The sequence below is a fragment of the Mauremys mutica genome, chromosome 10 (assembly GCF_020497125.1).
Source record: "Mauremys mutica isolate MM-2020 ecotype Southern chromosome 10, ASM2049712v1, whole genome shotgun sequence".
Lineage (NCBI taxonomy): Eukaryota > Metazoa > Chordata > Testudines > Geoemydidae > Mauremys > Mauremys mutica.
In genome coordinates, this window is record NC_059081.1 from 31,019,759 (window position 1) to 31,037,654 (window position 17,896).

General features: G+C 44.5%; 1 protein-coding gene across 2 annotated transcripts; it reads left to right on the forward strand.

Moving 5' to 3' along the window:
* Positions 1-4,241: 4,241 nt before the first annotated feature.
* Positions 4,242-17,518, forward strand: DAPL1 (death associated protein like 1). 2 transcript variants are annotated; one of them, XM_045031708.1, is made up of 4 exons: positions 4,242-4,385; positions 8,935-9,022; positions 15,382-15,445; positions 17,235-17,518. In XM_045031708.1, the coding sequence occupies exons 1-4, from the start codon at positions 4,328-4,330 to the stop codon at positions 17,352-17,354; spliced, it is 330 nt and encodes a 109-aa protein (XP_044887643.1). In that variant the 5' UTR covers positions 4,242-4,327; the 3' UTR covers positions 17,355-17,518. The 2 variants fall into 2 exon arrangements, with proteins under 2 accessions (XP_044887643.1, XP_044887644.1); XM_045031709.1 differs by lacking the exon at positions 15,382-15,445 and having other exon boundaries at positions 17,235-17,368.
* Positions 17,519-17,896: the final 378 nt, after the last annotated feature.

Here is a 17,896-nt window from a genome sequence, read left to right on the forward strand (position 1 = left end):
GTTTATGACAGGACAGTGAATTCCCGGTGGAAGTGATTATGTGAGAATAGTGAATAATTGGAAAACTTAAGTGGGGAATAAGCAGCAGGAACAGACACTTAAAACAAAAATCTTCCTTTAAAGTAAATATGTGTATATTACAAATTATAACATAGAGGCAGGATTGTCCTTAAATGCATTTTTCAGTTTTCAATAAGTTATCTGCAGGTCTTTAATGGAAAATTGCATAGCTTTAATTCAGCAGGGTCACTTTGGCGAATGCCATGGAGAATATTTTAAGAGCAAGTCAGACAGGGGTTTACAAAGCTAGCACAAAGACATGGCCAGCATTCATAGGGAACTGCAAAGAAAAAAAACCCACCGCTTTTGTCCTTTACTGCCTCTTTATAAAGTCTGTCAGGCTGGTCAGAAAAGCAAATACACATTCTTTGTTTAAGGCAGACTGTGCTTATTCATTGCTTGTCAAACACATTTTAAGAATATAATTCTAGCATATATTTATAACCCTTGGTACACACCCCATACATACATCGTACTAGAATATTAATGATCAGTGAGTTATTAAGTTCTCCAGTCATATATTACATGCCACCTTTTGGGTATATATCATGACATTGTGTTAGGTGTAGTGAGTATGTCAGGCCTGACAAGAGTTGCTGACACAGGGTACTGAACCACCCATGAGCCTCAGTGTCACACTGCTGCTTTGACCATATCACTCCTCTTTTTGCATTCCTCCTCTGACTCCCCCTTCTCTATTGCATCAAACATAAGTTGCTCTATTCACTTTCAAGGCCCTTCGCAGTCAATCTGCACACCACTTATTTCTCATTCACTATTGAGCTGTCGATGCTAATCTCCACCCAGCCCATGATGTCAGCTTCCGTTTGCCCACATGTTTGGGAGATGCTACCTCATTATTAAGGCACTGTGTTTTCAGTTTTTAATTTGTTTAAAATTTCCTGGGAATCCATCAGTGTTTATTACAAACATTTAAAATGGGTGAAAATGAATGCAAAAAAATTAACTTCACAGTTTTCTGGATAAATATCAGGGTTAATATTGGAGAATGGGAGGATAGAAAAAAGCAAGAGAGAAAAGTAAGAGTATTAAAAGTAAAAGCAGTTTATTTCATGAACTGTATATAATATGGACACATATGCATCACATGCTTGTGTATATATCTTCCACTACCTCGCCTTACTTTAATAGACAGCCTCACATTTAGACTAATTTATTAATAACATAAAACACATCTAACCAATATAATGTATTGGATTTTCTTAACATAATCAGTATCTTCATGTACTTGAGTAGTCTAAAATTCAGGTGAAAAAGTAGTAAAAACTGGTAGCTATTTTAAAACCCAGAAATTATTTTGCTAAAAATCAGTAAAAATTGAAAATTAAAGGTCTATTAATTATCTACTTTCAACAGGGCCAGTTCTGGGGTAGGCAAGCCAGGCAGTTGCCCATGGGCACCAACTTCCAGGGGATGCCATGCTGCTCACTTTTTTTTTCTTTTTTTTTCTCCACTGCTGATTGATTGGATAGCCATTTTTGCTCCTGTGATGAGCCAGCTGTTTGTGTGTTTGCTTGCTTGGCAGCTGAGGAAGTAGGAGTGGAGCTCTGAAAACAGCCTCCACCCTGGCCAACAAAAAGCTTACCACCACTCCTGACCTTCGGATCCCTCCTCAAAACTCTCCTTTGCCCAAAAAACTTGACAGGGGTTTGGCTGCTGGTGTGAAATGCCTATCATGTTGACCATTGTTGCCTCTTTGTCTCCGTGTACTCCCCCATTTATCTGTATACATTTGTTGACTCTTGTCTGATAACTAGATTCTAAGATCCTTGGGGCAGCAACTATCTTTTTGTTCTGTGTTTGCACAATGCCTAGTACATTGGGATCCTGGTCCATGACAAAGGCTCCTAGGTGCTACAGTAATACAAATAATTAACAATAATAAAGTTTTACTTTCTCAGCTAAATTATTGACTATATTTTAATCTACCCTTACATCAATATAGATGTTTTCAGATTAGGACACCAGGCTAAGACTGGGGAGACTAGAGTTCAATTCCCTACCCCACCATAGAATTCCTGTGACATCTTGGGCTAGGCATTTAGCGTCTCTGGGGCTCAATTCCTCATCTGTAAAAATTGGGATAATAATACTTCCCTACCTTAGAGGGGTGTTGGTATTGTGAGGATAACAGCATCAAGAGACTGTGAAGCACTTTGAGATCTACTGATGAATAAGAGCTAGCTATTATTATAATTTAGTTAATTATCCCAGTAAAACAAGCAATGCCAAGGGTACCGGTACTCTGGACAATAGCAGAGCTCTAGGACAGTATTACAATATTACAGCAGTGGGCCTCAACCCTTCCCACACGGTAACCCTATATTACAATGGAAAAAAATTTCAGAAACCCCTCTTCTAGGGGTAAGGGGAGGTCAGGTTCACAAATCACCCTATACCTGTTTGGAAATGTCTTGGAGGCCTGAATCCCCAGGCCGAAAAGCCATAATAATAGAACAATAATATTCCTGAATATTGATAAGCTCTCTGAGCACCTGCTCCTGGGGAAGATTACTGCAAAGTTGCTGATGCTCAACATGTACCCCCAAAACAATGTAAACCTATGGGTGATACCAACCTGAGATCTTATAAGGTTCCAGGGTAAACAAACTTTGACTCTTTCTTGCTTAAAGTAAGAGCCACAGAGTGATTAATTATTGCACCTGAGAGTATTTCTTTAGTTTAAGCCCCAAATTTAAAGTGTACTTTCAAAAGAATTCTCAAGCTAATTATTAAATGAAGTATTTTGTAGTTTTTTTACAATGCTTTATTCAAAACAATGTTTTGTTTGGATGTAAAATATTCCCCTGCACTGTCACACCAACATAAACAAACCCTTCTATACCAACCTCTTCCCAATGCCAAACAGGTACACCACACAAAGAGCACTTCCTCTTCTACTCCCTAAACATACCCCACAGTACCACACTCCCCAATCCCTCGCACCTATACCCCACAAACCTTTCCCCTCATAGCCCCAAAGTACCACACTCCCCAATCCCTCGCACCTATACCACACAAACCTCTTCCTCTCATACCCCCAATCCGTTCCCCCTACACCACAGTCCCTGTCTCCTGCCCCTACCCCTTCCCCCATAACACACAGACCCGTTCCTCTCCTACCCCCACTGTACTCACCCCTACACCGCACAGCCCCTTCCTCTCATACCCCCACTGTACCCATCCAGCCCCTACACCGCACAGCCCCTTCCTCTCATACCCCCACTGTACCCATTCAGCCCCTACACCGCACAGCCCCTTCCTCTCATCCCCCCACTGTACCCATCCAGCCCCTACACCGCACAGCCCCTTCCTCTGCTGCCCCCCACTGTACCCGTCCAGCCCCTACACCGCACAGCCCCTTCCTCTCATACCCCCACTGTACCCATCCAGCCCCTACACCGCACAGCCCCTTCCTCTGCTGCCCCCCACTGTACCCGTCCAGCCCCTACACCGCACAGCCCCTTCCTCTGCTGGCCCCCACTGTACCCATCCAGCCCCTACACCGCACAGCCCCTTCCTCTGCTGCCCCCCACTGTACCCGTCCAGCCCCTACACCGCACAGCCCCTACCCCCGCTGCCCCCCACTGTACCCGTCCAGCCCCTACACCGCACAGCCCCTACCCCCGCTGCCCCCCACTGTACCCATCCAGCCCCTACACCGCACAGCCCCTTCCTCTCATACCCCCACTGTACCCATCCAGCCCCTACACCGCACAGTCCCTTCCTCTCATACCCCCACTGTACCCGTCCAGCCCCTACACCGCACAGCCCCTTCCTCTGCTGGCCCCCACTGTACCCGTCCAGCCCCTACACCGCACAGCCCCTTCCTCTCATACCCCCACTGTACCCGTCCAGCCCCTACACCGCACAGCCCCTTCCTCTGCTGCCCCCCACTGTACCCGTCCAGCCCCTACACCGCACAGCCCCTTCCTCTGCTGGCCCCCACTGTACCCATCCAGCCCCTACACCGCACAGCCCCTTCCTCTCATACCCCCACTGTACCCGTCCAGCCCCTACACCGCACAGCCCCTTCCTCTCATACCCCCACTGTACCCGTCCAGCCCCTACACCGCACAGCCCCTTCCTCAGCTGACCCCCAACACAACACCCCCACCCACACCCTGCTCCGCCCCGCCCCGTGCCCCGCCTCCATAGAAGGGAGCGCCGCGCGCCTGCTCCTAGCTGGGACTCGCCTCTGCAGGCTCGCGACTGGCTGCCGCCTGTCCACTCATCCACCCCTGCCATGGCGAAGGAAGCGTCAGCTCCGCCGTCCCCCCTGAAAGGCGGGCGCCCTCCGGCAGGTAGGCGCCCCTGCTGAGCAGGGAAGCTGCTTGGTGTCCTCTGGCCGCTGCTCCGCGCGGTTGTGGTTGGGTTAGCGGGGACGGGGAGACACAAACGCGCGCGCCTGGTTGTGTAATATGCTCCGGGGGGAGGGGTCTCACACACTCTACCTACCTGCCTCACTGTGTAATGTGTTCCCGTAGTCGCCTGTGAGAGCCCCTCCCCGTCGTGCAGGGTCGGGGTCTGGGGGTGCCGCCAGGGGTGAGACTCCAGCACCCCTCCCTCCTCTTGGCCTTTGCGCAGACCTGACTGACGTTCAGACTCTGCCTGGCCGGGCAATTCTCCCTGCCCTTAAGAGCCCCTCGGCAGAATCTGGCCCCATGACCAGCTCTGAGGGGCTGGTTCCTTTGGGGCCGCTGCTGCAGCTCCCCAGAGGGAGAGGGGTGAAATCCAGCCAGTGTGAGCACCAGTCATCGCTGAAACTCTGTCGTGATCCCCACTCGCACCTGGAAAGAGCCCACGCTCCCACTTCCTCCGCACCATGTGTTCACGCGAGTGTGCTGCTATCCTGGGGTTTCTCCTGATGATGTTAACAACTAGATTCGACTTCTACAGTTCTTTCTATTTAAGAATCCCAAAGTGCATTACAAGTCGGAGTGGACTTGCTCCTGTGAGGATGGAAGGAAATATTTTTGCCAGTTTTTACCAGGGAGTTCAGCAGATATTTTTGGAAGTGATTGGGTTATTTTGGGTCCCTGTTTCGAAAAGCAGGTTGTGGTGTGGGCATCCAAAACCAGCAGCTGTTTTTAAAAACTTGGGTGTCAAGATTGCATACCAAGTATCAAGCAGAGCTGGGAATAGCCTCAATCCTGAGTCCCTGACTCTGGTGTGTTAACAAGAGCTTTCATCCCTTTTGAGTCCTGGTCTGCTGGTTTGCTTTTTCCTTTAGAGAATAACTAAGCTTTTAAAAATAAGAAGGCGAAAAACAATTCACATTGATGAAGGGAGTGTGTAGAGAGGCTGAAAGGTGTACCTATGTCTTAGAATTTCCAAATTTGACAATGTCCCTTCAAGGAATTACAGCCACTTTCTGGATTACTTTACAAAATTATAACCCAGATTTTACAGCGCCAGAGCTCTCACTAAAGTCCATGGGCATGTGCCTGAGCTACATCTACAGAATTGGGCCCTTAACATTTTATCAACACCCCTTTCTAGCTGTAGTAGCCTCTTCTACTGCCATTATTGCATTTTAGGCCTGGATCCTGCAGTCTAGTCTGGACAAGTGGATACCTGTACCTATGCAACACCTCAGTGATTTCAGTGGAGCCTATTGCAGGGATAAGAATCCATCTGTGACATTCAGGTTTCAGGATTGCAGTATTGGATTGCAAACTTGCTGTGACAGGCAATGCATTCCACTCCTTGTTTGAAGGGTATTATACTTTTATAGCTGCGGTATAAATTTTGAGTAATGATTGTCTGTAGATGAAAGCTGTTTCTTTTCTCATTTATCTCCTCCTGTTTATCAGGTGAAATCACGTGTGAGTGTTTGTTTGGGACTTCATAATCAGTTCCATAGTCCTGAATTGAAACAAACACTGGATTGTGGCAACTCTGAGAGGAAGAGAAGGGTGATAATCTTACTCAGGAATGTGCTATAAAGGAGTAACAAAAATGTGATCGGTGCATTTAAATAACTATGAATTTAAGTCTTCTTTGTCATCATATAACAGGAAACAAGTACTCTGAGATGTTATGTTAGATGGTGCCTTTGTTCACATAACCTGAAGATCATTAATGTGATACTATAACTGCTCCTTTCAAGCAGTTATGATTTGTCGTAATAATAGTTGGTATTTATTTGGTGCTTTAAATATTCAGAGTTGTATAAACATTAACTAATCCCTATGTACACTAGCTAATTGTGTGAAGACCTACTGTACTTCAGAAAAGTTCATTCTGATTACTATTCTATAGCTGCCCACGTGCACTAATTCAACATACTAAAAATTCTGCAGTTTTTGGTGAAATATAAAGTTATGTTCAAGAGCTTCTTTTCTAAATCCACTAAGATTTCCTTCTCCTAATTAGTCAGTTAAGGCACATTAAACACTAATAATTTACTAAACTTCATTTTTAAAATGCAAAATAATTTTAGTCTTTAAAAGCATATTCATTCTGAATGGTATCTAGTTTTAGCCTTGCAACTTAAAATTGTACACAAGCAGATGTTTTATTATTTTTTAAATGCCCTGGTGCCTTGGGGTCCCTCCCTGTATTCCTTTAGCCTCCTGTTTCATGCAGTGGGCAGCTTTGTACGATATGTACATGCTTCTGCATATATATATATATATATATATATATATATATATCTATCTATCTGGAGCCTTACCTCTCACTATTAAAACTTCAATGAAAATTATGTATCCTACTGTCAAAATATTTACAAATGCTTATTGTATATTTCTAGAAATGGGTGCAAGCCACATAATTTAGATCTAGGTTCAGATCTGATTTTGGACACCTCCAGTAATTTGGGTGTGTACTGAACAGGGGTAGGGCCCATTATTAAAAGGCACTAAATGTCACCTTCTAATTAAGGGTTCAGCTCACTATAGCCCTAATCTTGAAATCTGAATCTATGATTTGGAAATTCCGGTACAAAAATTCAGGGCATTTTGGTCCTAGGGTTCCAATTAAAGTCCTGATTTAGTCTAACTTAAACTTAACATCAGATGTATCCAAAAGATGTCTGCTCTCTCTGAGGACTAAGTCTGGAGCAAATTAAATTTTAACTATAAACTATATTATCAGTTAGTAGAGGGGAAAAAAATTATCTGAAATCTCTTAATGCCAAAACCTCTTCTCTTGCCAAAACTGCCAAAGTTGTGAGACCCTCAGATCTCTCCCCGCAAAGTTCACCTTGTGGCTAAGAATGATCATAAGAGACTTCAGCTTAAAAGGCAACTTAAAAAAAAGTTCCAAATGCCTCCTCAGTTATAACTATAGCTGTTGTTCCTGCAACGCTATAGACAGAGCAAAAGACCTCAAGCTGCATTTTCAGTAGGTAACGTTCAGTTTTCACAAAAACAAAATAGCTGTTAAGGAAACTTACAAAAAATAAAGCAAATGATGAGCAACCACATACAGGAACTCCTCAGTTAGTCATCCCGGTTAATGTTTCGATGTTAAGTTGCTGATCAATTAGGGAACATGCTCATTTAAAGTTGTGAAATGCTCCCTTCTAGCATTGTTTGGCAACCGCCTGTTTTGTCCACTGCTTGCGGGAAGAGCAGCCCATTGCAACTAGCTGGTGGGTGGTTGGAACCAGGGTGGACCAGCAGCCCCCCTATCAGCTCCGCACTCCCCTAAGTTCCCTGTGCAGCAGCTGATATAATACGAATTCAGATATAACACGGTAAAGCAGCGCTCCGGGGGGGTGGGGCTGCGCGCTCTGGCCGATCAAAGCAAGTTCAGTATAACGCAGTTTCACCTATAATGCAGTAAGATTTTTTTGGCTCCCGAGGACAGCATTACATTGGGGTAGAAGTGTACTTATTTGGAATTCTGCAACCTGCTTGAAGTACTTTTAAAAACAATTTTCCTTTCCTGCTTGTGCCATCCCCAAAAAACACTAGATCTGACAGAAATGCTTGTCTTGGCTGTTTAAACACAGACTAGGAACCTTGCCATAAGATGAAACAACTAGATTAAATTAACCAAAAATCTGTTCAGCTTGTTCTTATTTACTTTGACAGTTATAAAATTTACAAATATTCTTGTGCACAGGAAGAAGGTATTTGCTTTGACAAGTCATCTGAAATATCTTTACATGCCCCTTTAAAAAGTTGGATTTATCTGACATTGCTCAACACTTAAATTGTCATTGTTAGGTCATCTGTAGCTTAATTAGTACTAATTAGTTTTGTGATTGGCAGGCATTTTAATAAATTATAATTAAGCTTGAAAAAACACTAGTGCGTGATAAATATGCAGCTGATTCCTATCTGCATTATAACTTGTATTATGCATACAATTTTATTCTGGGGTATCTTGAGTAAATCATGTAAACAACCTTCCTGCTATTACTTGTATGCTGTGTTGATAACTGATGTAGAAGGACTCGACTTTATTTATTTATTTTTAAATCTATAAACAATTACATCTAAGGTCTCTGGGAAGGAATGCATGAGAGCAGCCAAATTTTAGAACCAGTATAGTTTCTATTCCTAAGGATACGACTTTTTAGATTGCAATAGCTTGAATTTACTCTGGTCATGCTGTAGTCCAAAAGTTTTTAAAGATAGTCTTGGGTGGTTCTCTGGGGCTCATTTTGGTTTTCAACTTCCACCCACAATGCAGAATAACCACAACAAAGATTAACTCTCAAGAGAGTTATTTTGAACTCTTCTATCTTACGAATTTTTCTTGTATTACCAGTTTTCCTGAGTATATGTTGTGCAGGGTTTTTTGTGTTTTGTTTTGTTTTTTTAAATCAACCTTGTGATGAACAGTTGTATAGCTGTTTAAGCTATTCACACAGTATAAATTGTTGTCTTCTAACAGTCAAATCTGGAGGTAGGAGAGTTTCCAAAAAGCAAGAAAATGGAGCTGTTGAGAAAAATTCCAAGAACCCTGGAAAAGAGAAGACAAGGTATTTCATCTGCAGTCATGCCTTGATGTTTAAGGGTAAAATTTAATAGCAAGTTGCATCAGGTTTCCAGAAAGAATAAAGCTTTGCGCTTTTGAACAGTGCAATTAGTAAGCACTAAACTCTGCTGCAGTATACAAATGAAAGGCAGATCTGAAGGTAATCTGAAAAGAAAAAATAATTGGCTTGTACCCTTTTTTTGCTTCTTTATATTTTCCTTTTAAAAAGCTTTTGTTTATTTTAAATGATTAGGGGGCTGGAGAAAATCTCTGCCTTCAAATGAGAGAGAGAGAGAAAGACCTCAATCTCTTTAGTTTAACAAAAAGAAGAGAGAGGTGAGTTGATTATGATGCATAAGTACCTACACAGGGAGTTCTTGGAAGGCAGTCTTACAAATGTCCTCCACTGTGACAGCACAGGAAGAATCTACCACAGCTGGGTACCACCCCCAAGTCCAAGCCCAAGCCCACACAACCCCCTGGATAGCTAGGGCAGACTGCTGCCAGTGCAGCAACATCCACACTGCTATTTTTAGCTTGCTAGCTCAAACTGAGCTAGTGTGAATCTGCCCACCCATACTGGGAATCACACCTTCCAGCTGCAGTGTAGACATGCTCTAAGTCTCCATGTAGACAAGCCCAGAATGACTTGTCCAAGGTCACATAGGAAGTCTGTTGCTGACCTGGCAATTAAACCCAAGTTTTGGCACTAAATCTGATCTCTTTTTAAAATGCTATAATTTGCTGGAAATCCTCTACATTACAGATTTTTTTTACTTACTTATTTATTTTTCTCAAAGCTGAGAAACAAATTGCTGCTAATTGTTTTGGCAGACCCACAGAAATCAGCACTCCACTTCCCTTGCTGGCTCTGAAGACCTTGAACTAAAACACTATTCCTGGAACTAGGCTCAGGTGACAGCATTGATTCTGGCACACAAAACTAGTAAACAAAGAGCTAATTATAAAATCCATTAGAAACTGGAAAGAAAGAAATATTTACTGGAGTATATTTTATGCAGGGGATAGTGAACTTTATTTTCAAGATGTAATTATGTAAAAGCTACAAATGAGGTCTCATTTTTTTAACAAAAGAATTTTTTAAAGTAATGCATGCATGTTAACTTGTTCAGGAAACTTAAGCGTCATGATAAATGGAGCAAAGACTGTCCTTCATTCACAGAAAATAATCCAGTGATTTAGGGAAACAGGACAGTGTGGCTTGGAGGGCTGATAATGTCTTGGGGAGTCTTTACCCTCTAGATCACTGATTCAAATGTGGCTCAGGTTGGTGGTAATGTAAATCACTTCCATCTGACACCTGTAAAGTGGCCTTTATGAAATGAGTTGATGTCCTGAGTCTGGACTCATAACAGGGTCTCATCATAGTGGGCACTCTGGTTGGCAGTCTTAGCCAAGAGACTGAGGTTTGAGGAGGCTTGGAGATGGGATTGTTCATGCTAGAGGTCAGGGTTTGGCACAGTTGTGGGGCAACAGCATCTGTGATATACATGTCCTGTTAAAAGAGGATTTCAAATGTCCGACACCTTTCATGAGAAATACATTCATGCAATTTCGCTAAATCTTACCACTTGAAATCTATCCAGAGAATGAATACTTTAAATATCTTTGGTAGGTCAAAGTTTAAAAAGTTTAATGGCAGATAACTTAGGGGCCTACTAGTGCAACTTTGTACTGTGATTAGTCTCCTTAGAATTTGCGGTCACTGAGGGCATGGCTACACTTGCAGATGTAGAGCGCTTTGAGTTAAACCAGCCTTTGCAGTGCTTTCCTTACTGCACTCTCCAGTCTGTCAACACTGACAGCTGCAAGCGCACATTTGCGGCATTGGGAGCAGTGCATTATGGGCGGCTATCCCACACAGCACCTTTTCCCAATCTGGCGCTGTAGCCTGTGGGAAGGGGGTAGAGGGTGCGGGGCATTCTGGGTCCTGTCCCAACACCCGGTGATGCATTGGTTCGCATCCCAGCAATCCCTGTGCTTCCATCCACATTTGGCACAATCTTTCAATGTTTTTTGTACTGCATGCTCTGTCTTCCCTTTCGGTCTGTGGGAATGGAGTCCGAACTGCTGAAGAATATGCTGGTGAGACTCACCAGCATGTCACATTTGGCAATCGAGTTACTCCTTAAGCTCCAAACTGACAGTGAGGACTCCGACGATGATATCGACTTGAGTAACACATACAACACAAGATTGCTTTTGGCGTTCACGGACATGCTCGCTACTGTGGAACGCTGCTTTTGGGCTCAGGAAATAAGCACTGAGTGGTGGATCACATCGTCATGCAAGTCTGGGATGATGAGCAGTGGCTGCAGAACTTTCGGATGAGAAAAGCCACTTTCATGGTACTGTGATGAGCTCACCCCCACCCTGCAGCGCACAGACACAAGATTGAGAGCTGCCCTGACGGTGGAGAAGCGGATAGCTATTGCAATCTGGAAGCTAGCAACTCCAGACAGCTACCGATCGGTCGCTAACAAGTTTGGACTGGGAAGGTCGACCGTTGGAATCGTGTTGATGCAAGTTTGCAGGGCCATTAATCGCATCCTGCTCAGAAGAACCGTGACTCTGGGTAACGTGCATGACATTGTGGCTGGCTTTGCACAAATGGGTTTCCCTAACTGTGGAGGGGTGATAGATGGGAAGCATATTCCAGTTCTGGCACGAGCCCACCTAGCCTCTGAGTACGTTAATCGGAAGGGGTATTTCTTTATGGTTCTCCAGGTGCTTGTGGATCACCGTGGGCGTTTCATTGACATTAACGCAGACTGGCCCGGAAAGGTGCATGATGCATGCATCTTTCGGAACACTGGCCTGTTCAGGAAGCTGCAAGCCGGGACACTTTTTCAAAGATCAGCAGATCACAGTAGAAGTCGAAATGCCCATTGTGATCCTTGGAGACCCTGCTTACCCTTTAATGTCGTGGCTCATGGAAACCGTACATGCAGAGCCTTGCCAGCAGCAAGGAGCAGTTCAACAGGCTGAGCCAGTGCAGAATGACTGGAGTGTGCTTTTGGCTGTTTAAAGGGCCGCTGGTGCTCTCTGTATGGGAAGCTGGACCTGGCCAATGAAAGTATCCCTGCAGTTATATCCACTTGTATAACATTTGTGAAGGGAAGGGTGAAAGCTTCACTCAGGCATGGAACTCAGAGGTTCAACACCTGGAGGCTGAATTTGAACAGCCAGAGAGCAGGGCTATTAGAGGGGCCCAGCACAGGGCTGCAAGGATTAGGGATGCCTTGAGGGAGCAATTTGAGGCTGAAAACCACCAGTAATGTTTGGTGCCCTGCACGGGAGTGAAGTGCTGTGGTTCCAATGTTAATAGGAATCTGTTAGACACGCTGACTTGCAATGCCTGTTGCTGTCCTGGGCTAAAGCATCTTCTACTTTATGCAATAATAAAGAATTATTTTCAAAGCCAAAAAATCCATTTATTGAAAAGAAACACAACTGCTTGGGAAACAGAAAGGGAAAGAGGGTGGGGTGGGGAACAGTACAATCACAGATTTGCGTATGTCCTGTTATCATACTCAGCCTTCCTGCCTGGAGCGCTGTGCAATGAGTGCTATGCTTCAGGATGGCTATACTGCATGGTGATGGAGGTGGAGTGCAGTGGGTAAGGGTCGTAGCTTTCAAGGCTGGGTGGTGAAGCTACAGGTGTTGGAGGCAGCTGGTGGCGATAAGAACCTGGATGTTGGGAAACGTGGGTTGGAGGTGACATGGGGCACAAGGGAAAGGTTTGGGACAAGAGCCGCAGAGGGGCGGGGGTGGGCGCGGTAGTCCTCTGCCTGCATGGCTATGAGTGCCTGGATCAAGTCCGCTTGGTGCTCCATGATGCTTATCAGACACTCTGTGCTTTGCTGCTGGAGCTCCGCGCTTTTGTGCCGGTGCTCCTCATTCTGCTAGCAGATCCTCCTTTCACTCTCCCTTCACTCCTGCACTTTTAGATTCTCGTTAAGGGACTGCTGCATGACTTCATGCAGCATATCTTCTTTGCTTCTACATAGACTCCAAAGAATTAGGAAGAGGCTTTCGGCCGGTGATAACACGGATGGCTAAGATCTCAAGGTTGTATTTGTAAAGGCAAAATACAACACTTAACAGAGGCAGCATTGTTCATACCAAACAGAGCAATGATTGCCCCATACTTAAGGGCAAGCACAGTCTACACAGTAGCATAATTTGCCCATCCCAAGTGAGCAGACATAACCCACGGGAGCCCCAAATGGCGAGTAAGCACATGGTCAAGGAGGGCTGATTGTTTCATGGCCATACTGTCCTCTAGGTTTCTGTGCCTTGGGGAGAGCCAACAGCTGCAGGGTGCCCCTATACTGAACACTGTCCCCACATCTTCCACAGGAGTTCATCCTGGAAGATATCTCGCTGCTGAGGGTGACCTGGGAAGCAAGGGAGGGTCTTCTACTACAATGTGGCTTCTGCCCTGGCCCATATGCAGCTTTCCTGTGTGCAGCAATGGTCCCCCCGCCCCTCACGGCACAGTGGTACAGACATGTTAGCCTGACTGGGACGAGGACCACAGTGGCTCTCCTAAGAAACCTGCACAAGCGCATTGCCCAAGTTCTGGATGAGACCTTTGAAGAGATCACTGAGGCAGATTTAGCTAGGATGGGTAAGAATGGTGTCCTTAGCCTCTGTTCGTCAGAGGATGGAGATGGATGGCAGGAGAGAGATCACTTGATCATTGTTAGGTTCACTCCCTCTGGGGCACCTGGCATTGGCCACTGTTGGTAGACAGATACTGGGCTAGATGGACCTTTGGTCTGACCCGGTATGGCTGTTCTTATGTTCTTATACCATGATGAGAGAGCACATCAAAGCCCTATTCCACATGTGGGCATGCATGTAACCCTAATCTTCCGTGCCCCAAGAGCCTGCACCAAATAACTTCCTTCCCAAAATAAGCCGCTTACCAGGCACTACCTCTGGTGTTTGTCCTGCCTCAAGCACCGGCTGCTGTGACTGGCTACCTTCCTCCTGGCTTGAACAGCTCCTAGCTGCATGCATCTAGGGATTCCGGGATGTCTTCCTTCTCCTCAGCACCCTTGCTTCTGCTTTCCTTCTCCTCCTGCCTTGTTGAACTGGGCTGTGAAGTGTCCATGGTGGTACTCTGAGTGGAGGTGGGGTCACCCCCAACTATCACATCCAGCTCTCTATAGAAACGGCAGGTTGCGAGGGCAGCACCGGAGTGGCGGTTTGCCTCACAGACTTTGCAGTAGGCATTCCACAGGTCCTTCACTTTAACCCTGCTCTGCAGTGTGTCCCGGTCATGGCCTCTTTCCATTATGTCCCTTGATATCTGCCCGAGGGTATCGTAATTCCTACGGCTGGAGCGCAGCTGGGACTGGACAGCTGCCTCCCCCAAACACTGAGGTCCAGACCTCACCATTGCTCCATACTGGGGATCACCTAGCATGTGGAGACATGGTCACCTGGAAAGATTGGCTGAGAGCACTCCTTGCCTGGCTGAGCAAACAGGAAGGGGATTTTCAAAATTCCCAGAGATTTTAAAGGGCGGGTCTGATGGTTGGTCGTCTCAGGGCGGGGCAGTAGAGTTCAAAGTGATGTCCAGAGTGGCTAGAACAGGCATTGTGGGACACTGCTGGAGGCCGATCAGAGTGCATTAACAGACCAGGGCGTCCACACTGGCGCCGTGGCATTCCAGTGGGGGCACATCGAACATTATTCCACTCACTGAGGTAGATTACCAGCAGCACTCTAGCTGCGGAGTCAGAGCACTCTGTGCCATGCCAGTGTGGACACATCATGAGAGAGAGCGCACGGAGCTGCTTTAATGTGCTCTAAATCGCAAGTGTAGCCATGCCCTTAGGGTGCTAGGGCCCGGTTCTTGGTTGGTATGTCTGTTTGTTGAAGTATTTTAAATTCACCATTGGGAAGTTCATTTGTTACTGCGGCTCAAGCCCCACAAGCCTGAGCCAGCTGACCTGGGCCAGCCCTGGCCATGCCATGTGTCTTTTATTGCAGTGTAGACCTTGTGACTTCATGAAACATTTGCCAGCAACATACAAAGAAACTATTACTTATCAAAGAGGCCTTCTGGAGGATCAGGCACCATGGACAAGTATTATCTTGTTTCTAGTTTCCTGTTACCAAGTACAAATTGAGAGAGAAACTATGTATCTGGCAACTGTAGGGAGATGATCTTAAACTCTATGATGGGGGGTGGGGGGGGGAAATAGAGTTTAAGTTATAGCTGAATCACAAAGGCTATGTTGTTTATATCTTTACTTTTCTTCTCAAGGTTTCTTTTAAGTCATCTGTGGAGACAAAAATCCTGAAAAAAATTCTTTTGCTTTGCAGCTCAATTGTTAGTGTTACAAAAATGCAAAATATGGGTGTCTTACTAGCTGATGCACTGGAGAAAGTAAGTATATGTAGTGGAATAGGGCACACATGCCTGTTTAGTCTTATAAAGAGATGCTGATAAGGTGTTGTAACATAAAATTGATTTCCCTTAACTGCTGTAATCTGATGGATGTGAGGCTATGTACTGCTATTTAACTAACTAACAACTAGCTATTTAAAAAAATAGACTACAAATCAATTGCTGAGTTGTTTTTGTTTTTCTGTGGAGGCTGTGATATTTCTAAGATGTAACTTTGAACTGTCTTCTGTACTCCACTGTGACTGTTAAAGATCGGCATGTATTTGTGTTCTGTTGGGTATAACATGGCCCTTTTAAAAACTATACAATGTCTTATTAATTTCAGATTTATTAAAAACTTGGGAAAAATAACTGAGACTGGCACTGAGTCAGTGGCAGAGCTGGGAATAAAATCCAGATCTTCTGGATTCTAGTCCTGTGCCTTAACCGCAAGATTTAATTTAACTCAGATAAGTAGGCAACCCACACAAGCAAGGAGATCACCTCAATGAAGCAGCTGAGGGAAGTTCACAACAGTATAAGGACAGGTGCCCATCAGCCCTGATAAGTTTCAAACAAAGCTACAGCAAAATAGACACCAGGAAAGCAAGACAGAGTCAGCAAAACAGCCACAGGTGATCCTCTTGGGCATCACACATAGCATACATCAGAAGTAGCCCCAGCACTGTCCAGTAGCCCATGCCACCATCATGGTTGAGGACTAATGTGAGACTTTGGAGATTCCAGTGCTGTTTCCTGACCTCTGCCTTTGCAGATACTCCCATGGTACTGCAGTTCTCTGTCAGACTGCTATGAATGGGGCATCTTTCCTGTCAGTTTTGGGTGCAATCCACAGCAACATCCAGTGCATTTCATGGTGGTCCACTGTAGAACTCCACTTGCAGTTTAAATATTTGAGAGAACCTGTTTTACAAGCTGCTTCTTAACTTGCACTCCTCTTGCATATGATTTTAAAGATTCTGCCTATATTACACAAACATGATGTCATTAAAGTCCTAAGCCTTAGACAATTCTGTTCTTAGTTTTGCCTAGTGCTTACTGAAGCCTCAATTAAATACATTTTCAGCATATAAATATTGTGTGCAACATTAACTCATTGGATCAAATCCCTGGTGTGTGACAAGATCAGCAAAGTCACATCAGAGATTAAATTAGCTCAGACTTTATTTCCTTTTCTTTAGAACTAGCAGTATACATGGCTCTTTCTTCTTTCTCCTCCCCTCTCCCCCTCCATCTCCTAACTCCTCTGTTCTAACTTAGCATTCCTTCCATTCTCTCTGACCTCCTTGATTCTTCAAATATGCCGTTTTCTCTGGGATTGGGAAAAGGTTCTCAGATATCACAGTGGGCTACTGTTGTTACAACTGAAACTTGGAAAGACTGAGAGTGACTTTAACAGCAGCTGGAATGCTAATTGGCTCTGCTTGGCACCCCTTGTAGTAGTAGTAGTGGGGGCTGTGGGTGTGTGGGTGTGGGTGTGTGTCTCATTTATTCACATGTTAACCACGCTGAAGTAACTTTGACACAGGTATGTATGCAGTGTGTTAGTGACAACCAGGTGCGAGTCTTTCACTGCTAGTCAAACACATGGAGCTGCTATGTCTAAGATATATACTGTTCGTTTTAGTGGCAGACACTTAAGATTGGTCTGCTAAAATATAAAAGCTTTTTTTTTTAAAAAAAAACTTTGTCAAGACAAAATTCAGCAGAGAAATAGCACCAAAAAAGTGTTTTTCTGTTGTGACTTTTTTTTCTTTTAATCTTTCAGATCAGCCACAAATTTCCTGCAGCAGCAGCACAGATGGCTCATCAAAAGCCACGACCAGCCCTGGAGAAGAGTATATGGCCCAAAAGAATTTACATTATCCAACAACCTCGGAAATGTTAAGATATAAAGCAAATAATCATGTCTGCTTGACAGTGAGCTAGTCTAACCACAATCTGCTATTAAATGCTATTTGCAAAAGGACAAAAACATAGGGAAATAGTTTGCTGGCTGAATTGTATTGTATTTTTCTTTCATTTCTGGCAATAAAACACTTCATAAGTATACTAATTTCTTGTTATGGCTTCATCCACCTGACTTTGTAGAATCTTCTATCTGTTCATAAAATCTTCAGAGAATCATATCTCAGAAATCTGAGTTGGAAAAGAAATGTTTTTTTTTTATCTAGTCCATCCCCCCCACACTGGGAAAGGATTGTTCCCTGCATTGTAGGGCTAACTCATGTGTTGATAACAAGTCCTGTGTCAAGGATAATGGTAATAATTGGAGATATACCAATCTCCTAGAACTGGAAGGGACCTTGAAAGGTCATCTAGTCCAGCCCCCTGCCTTCACTAGCAGGACCAATTTTTGCCCCAGATCCCTAAGTGGCCTCCTCAAGGATTGAACTCACAACTCTGGGTTTAGCAGGCCAATGCTCAAAC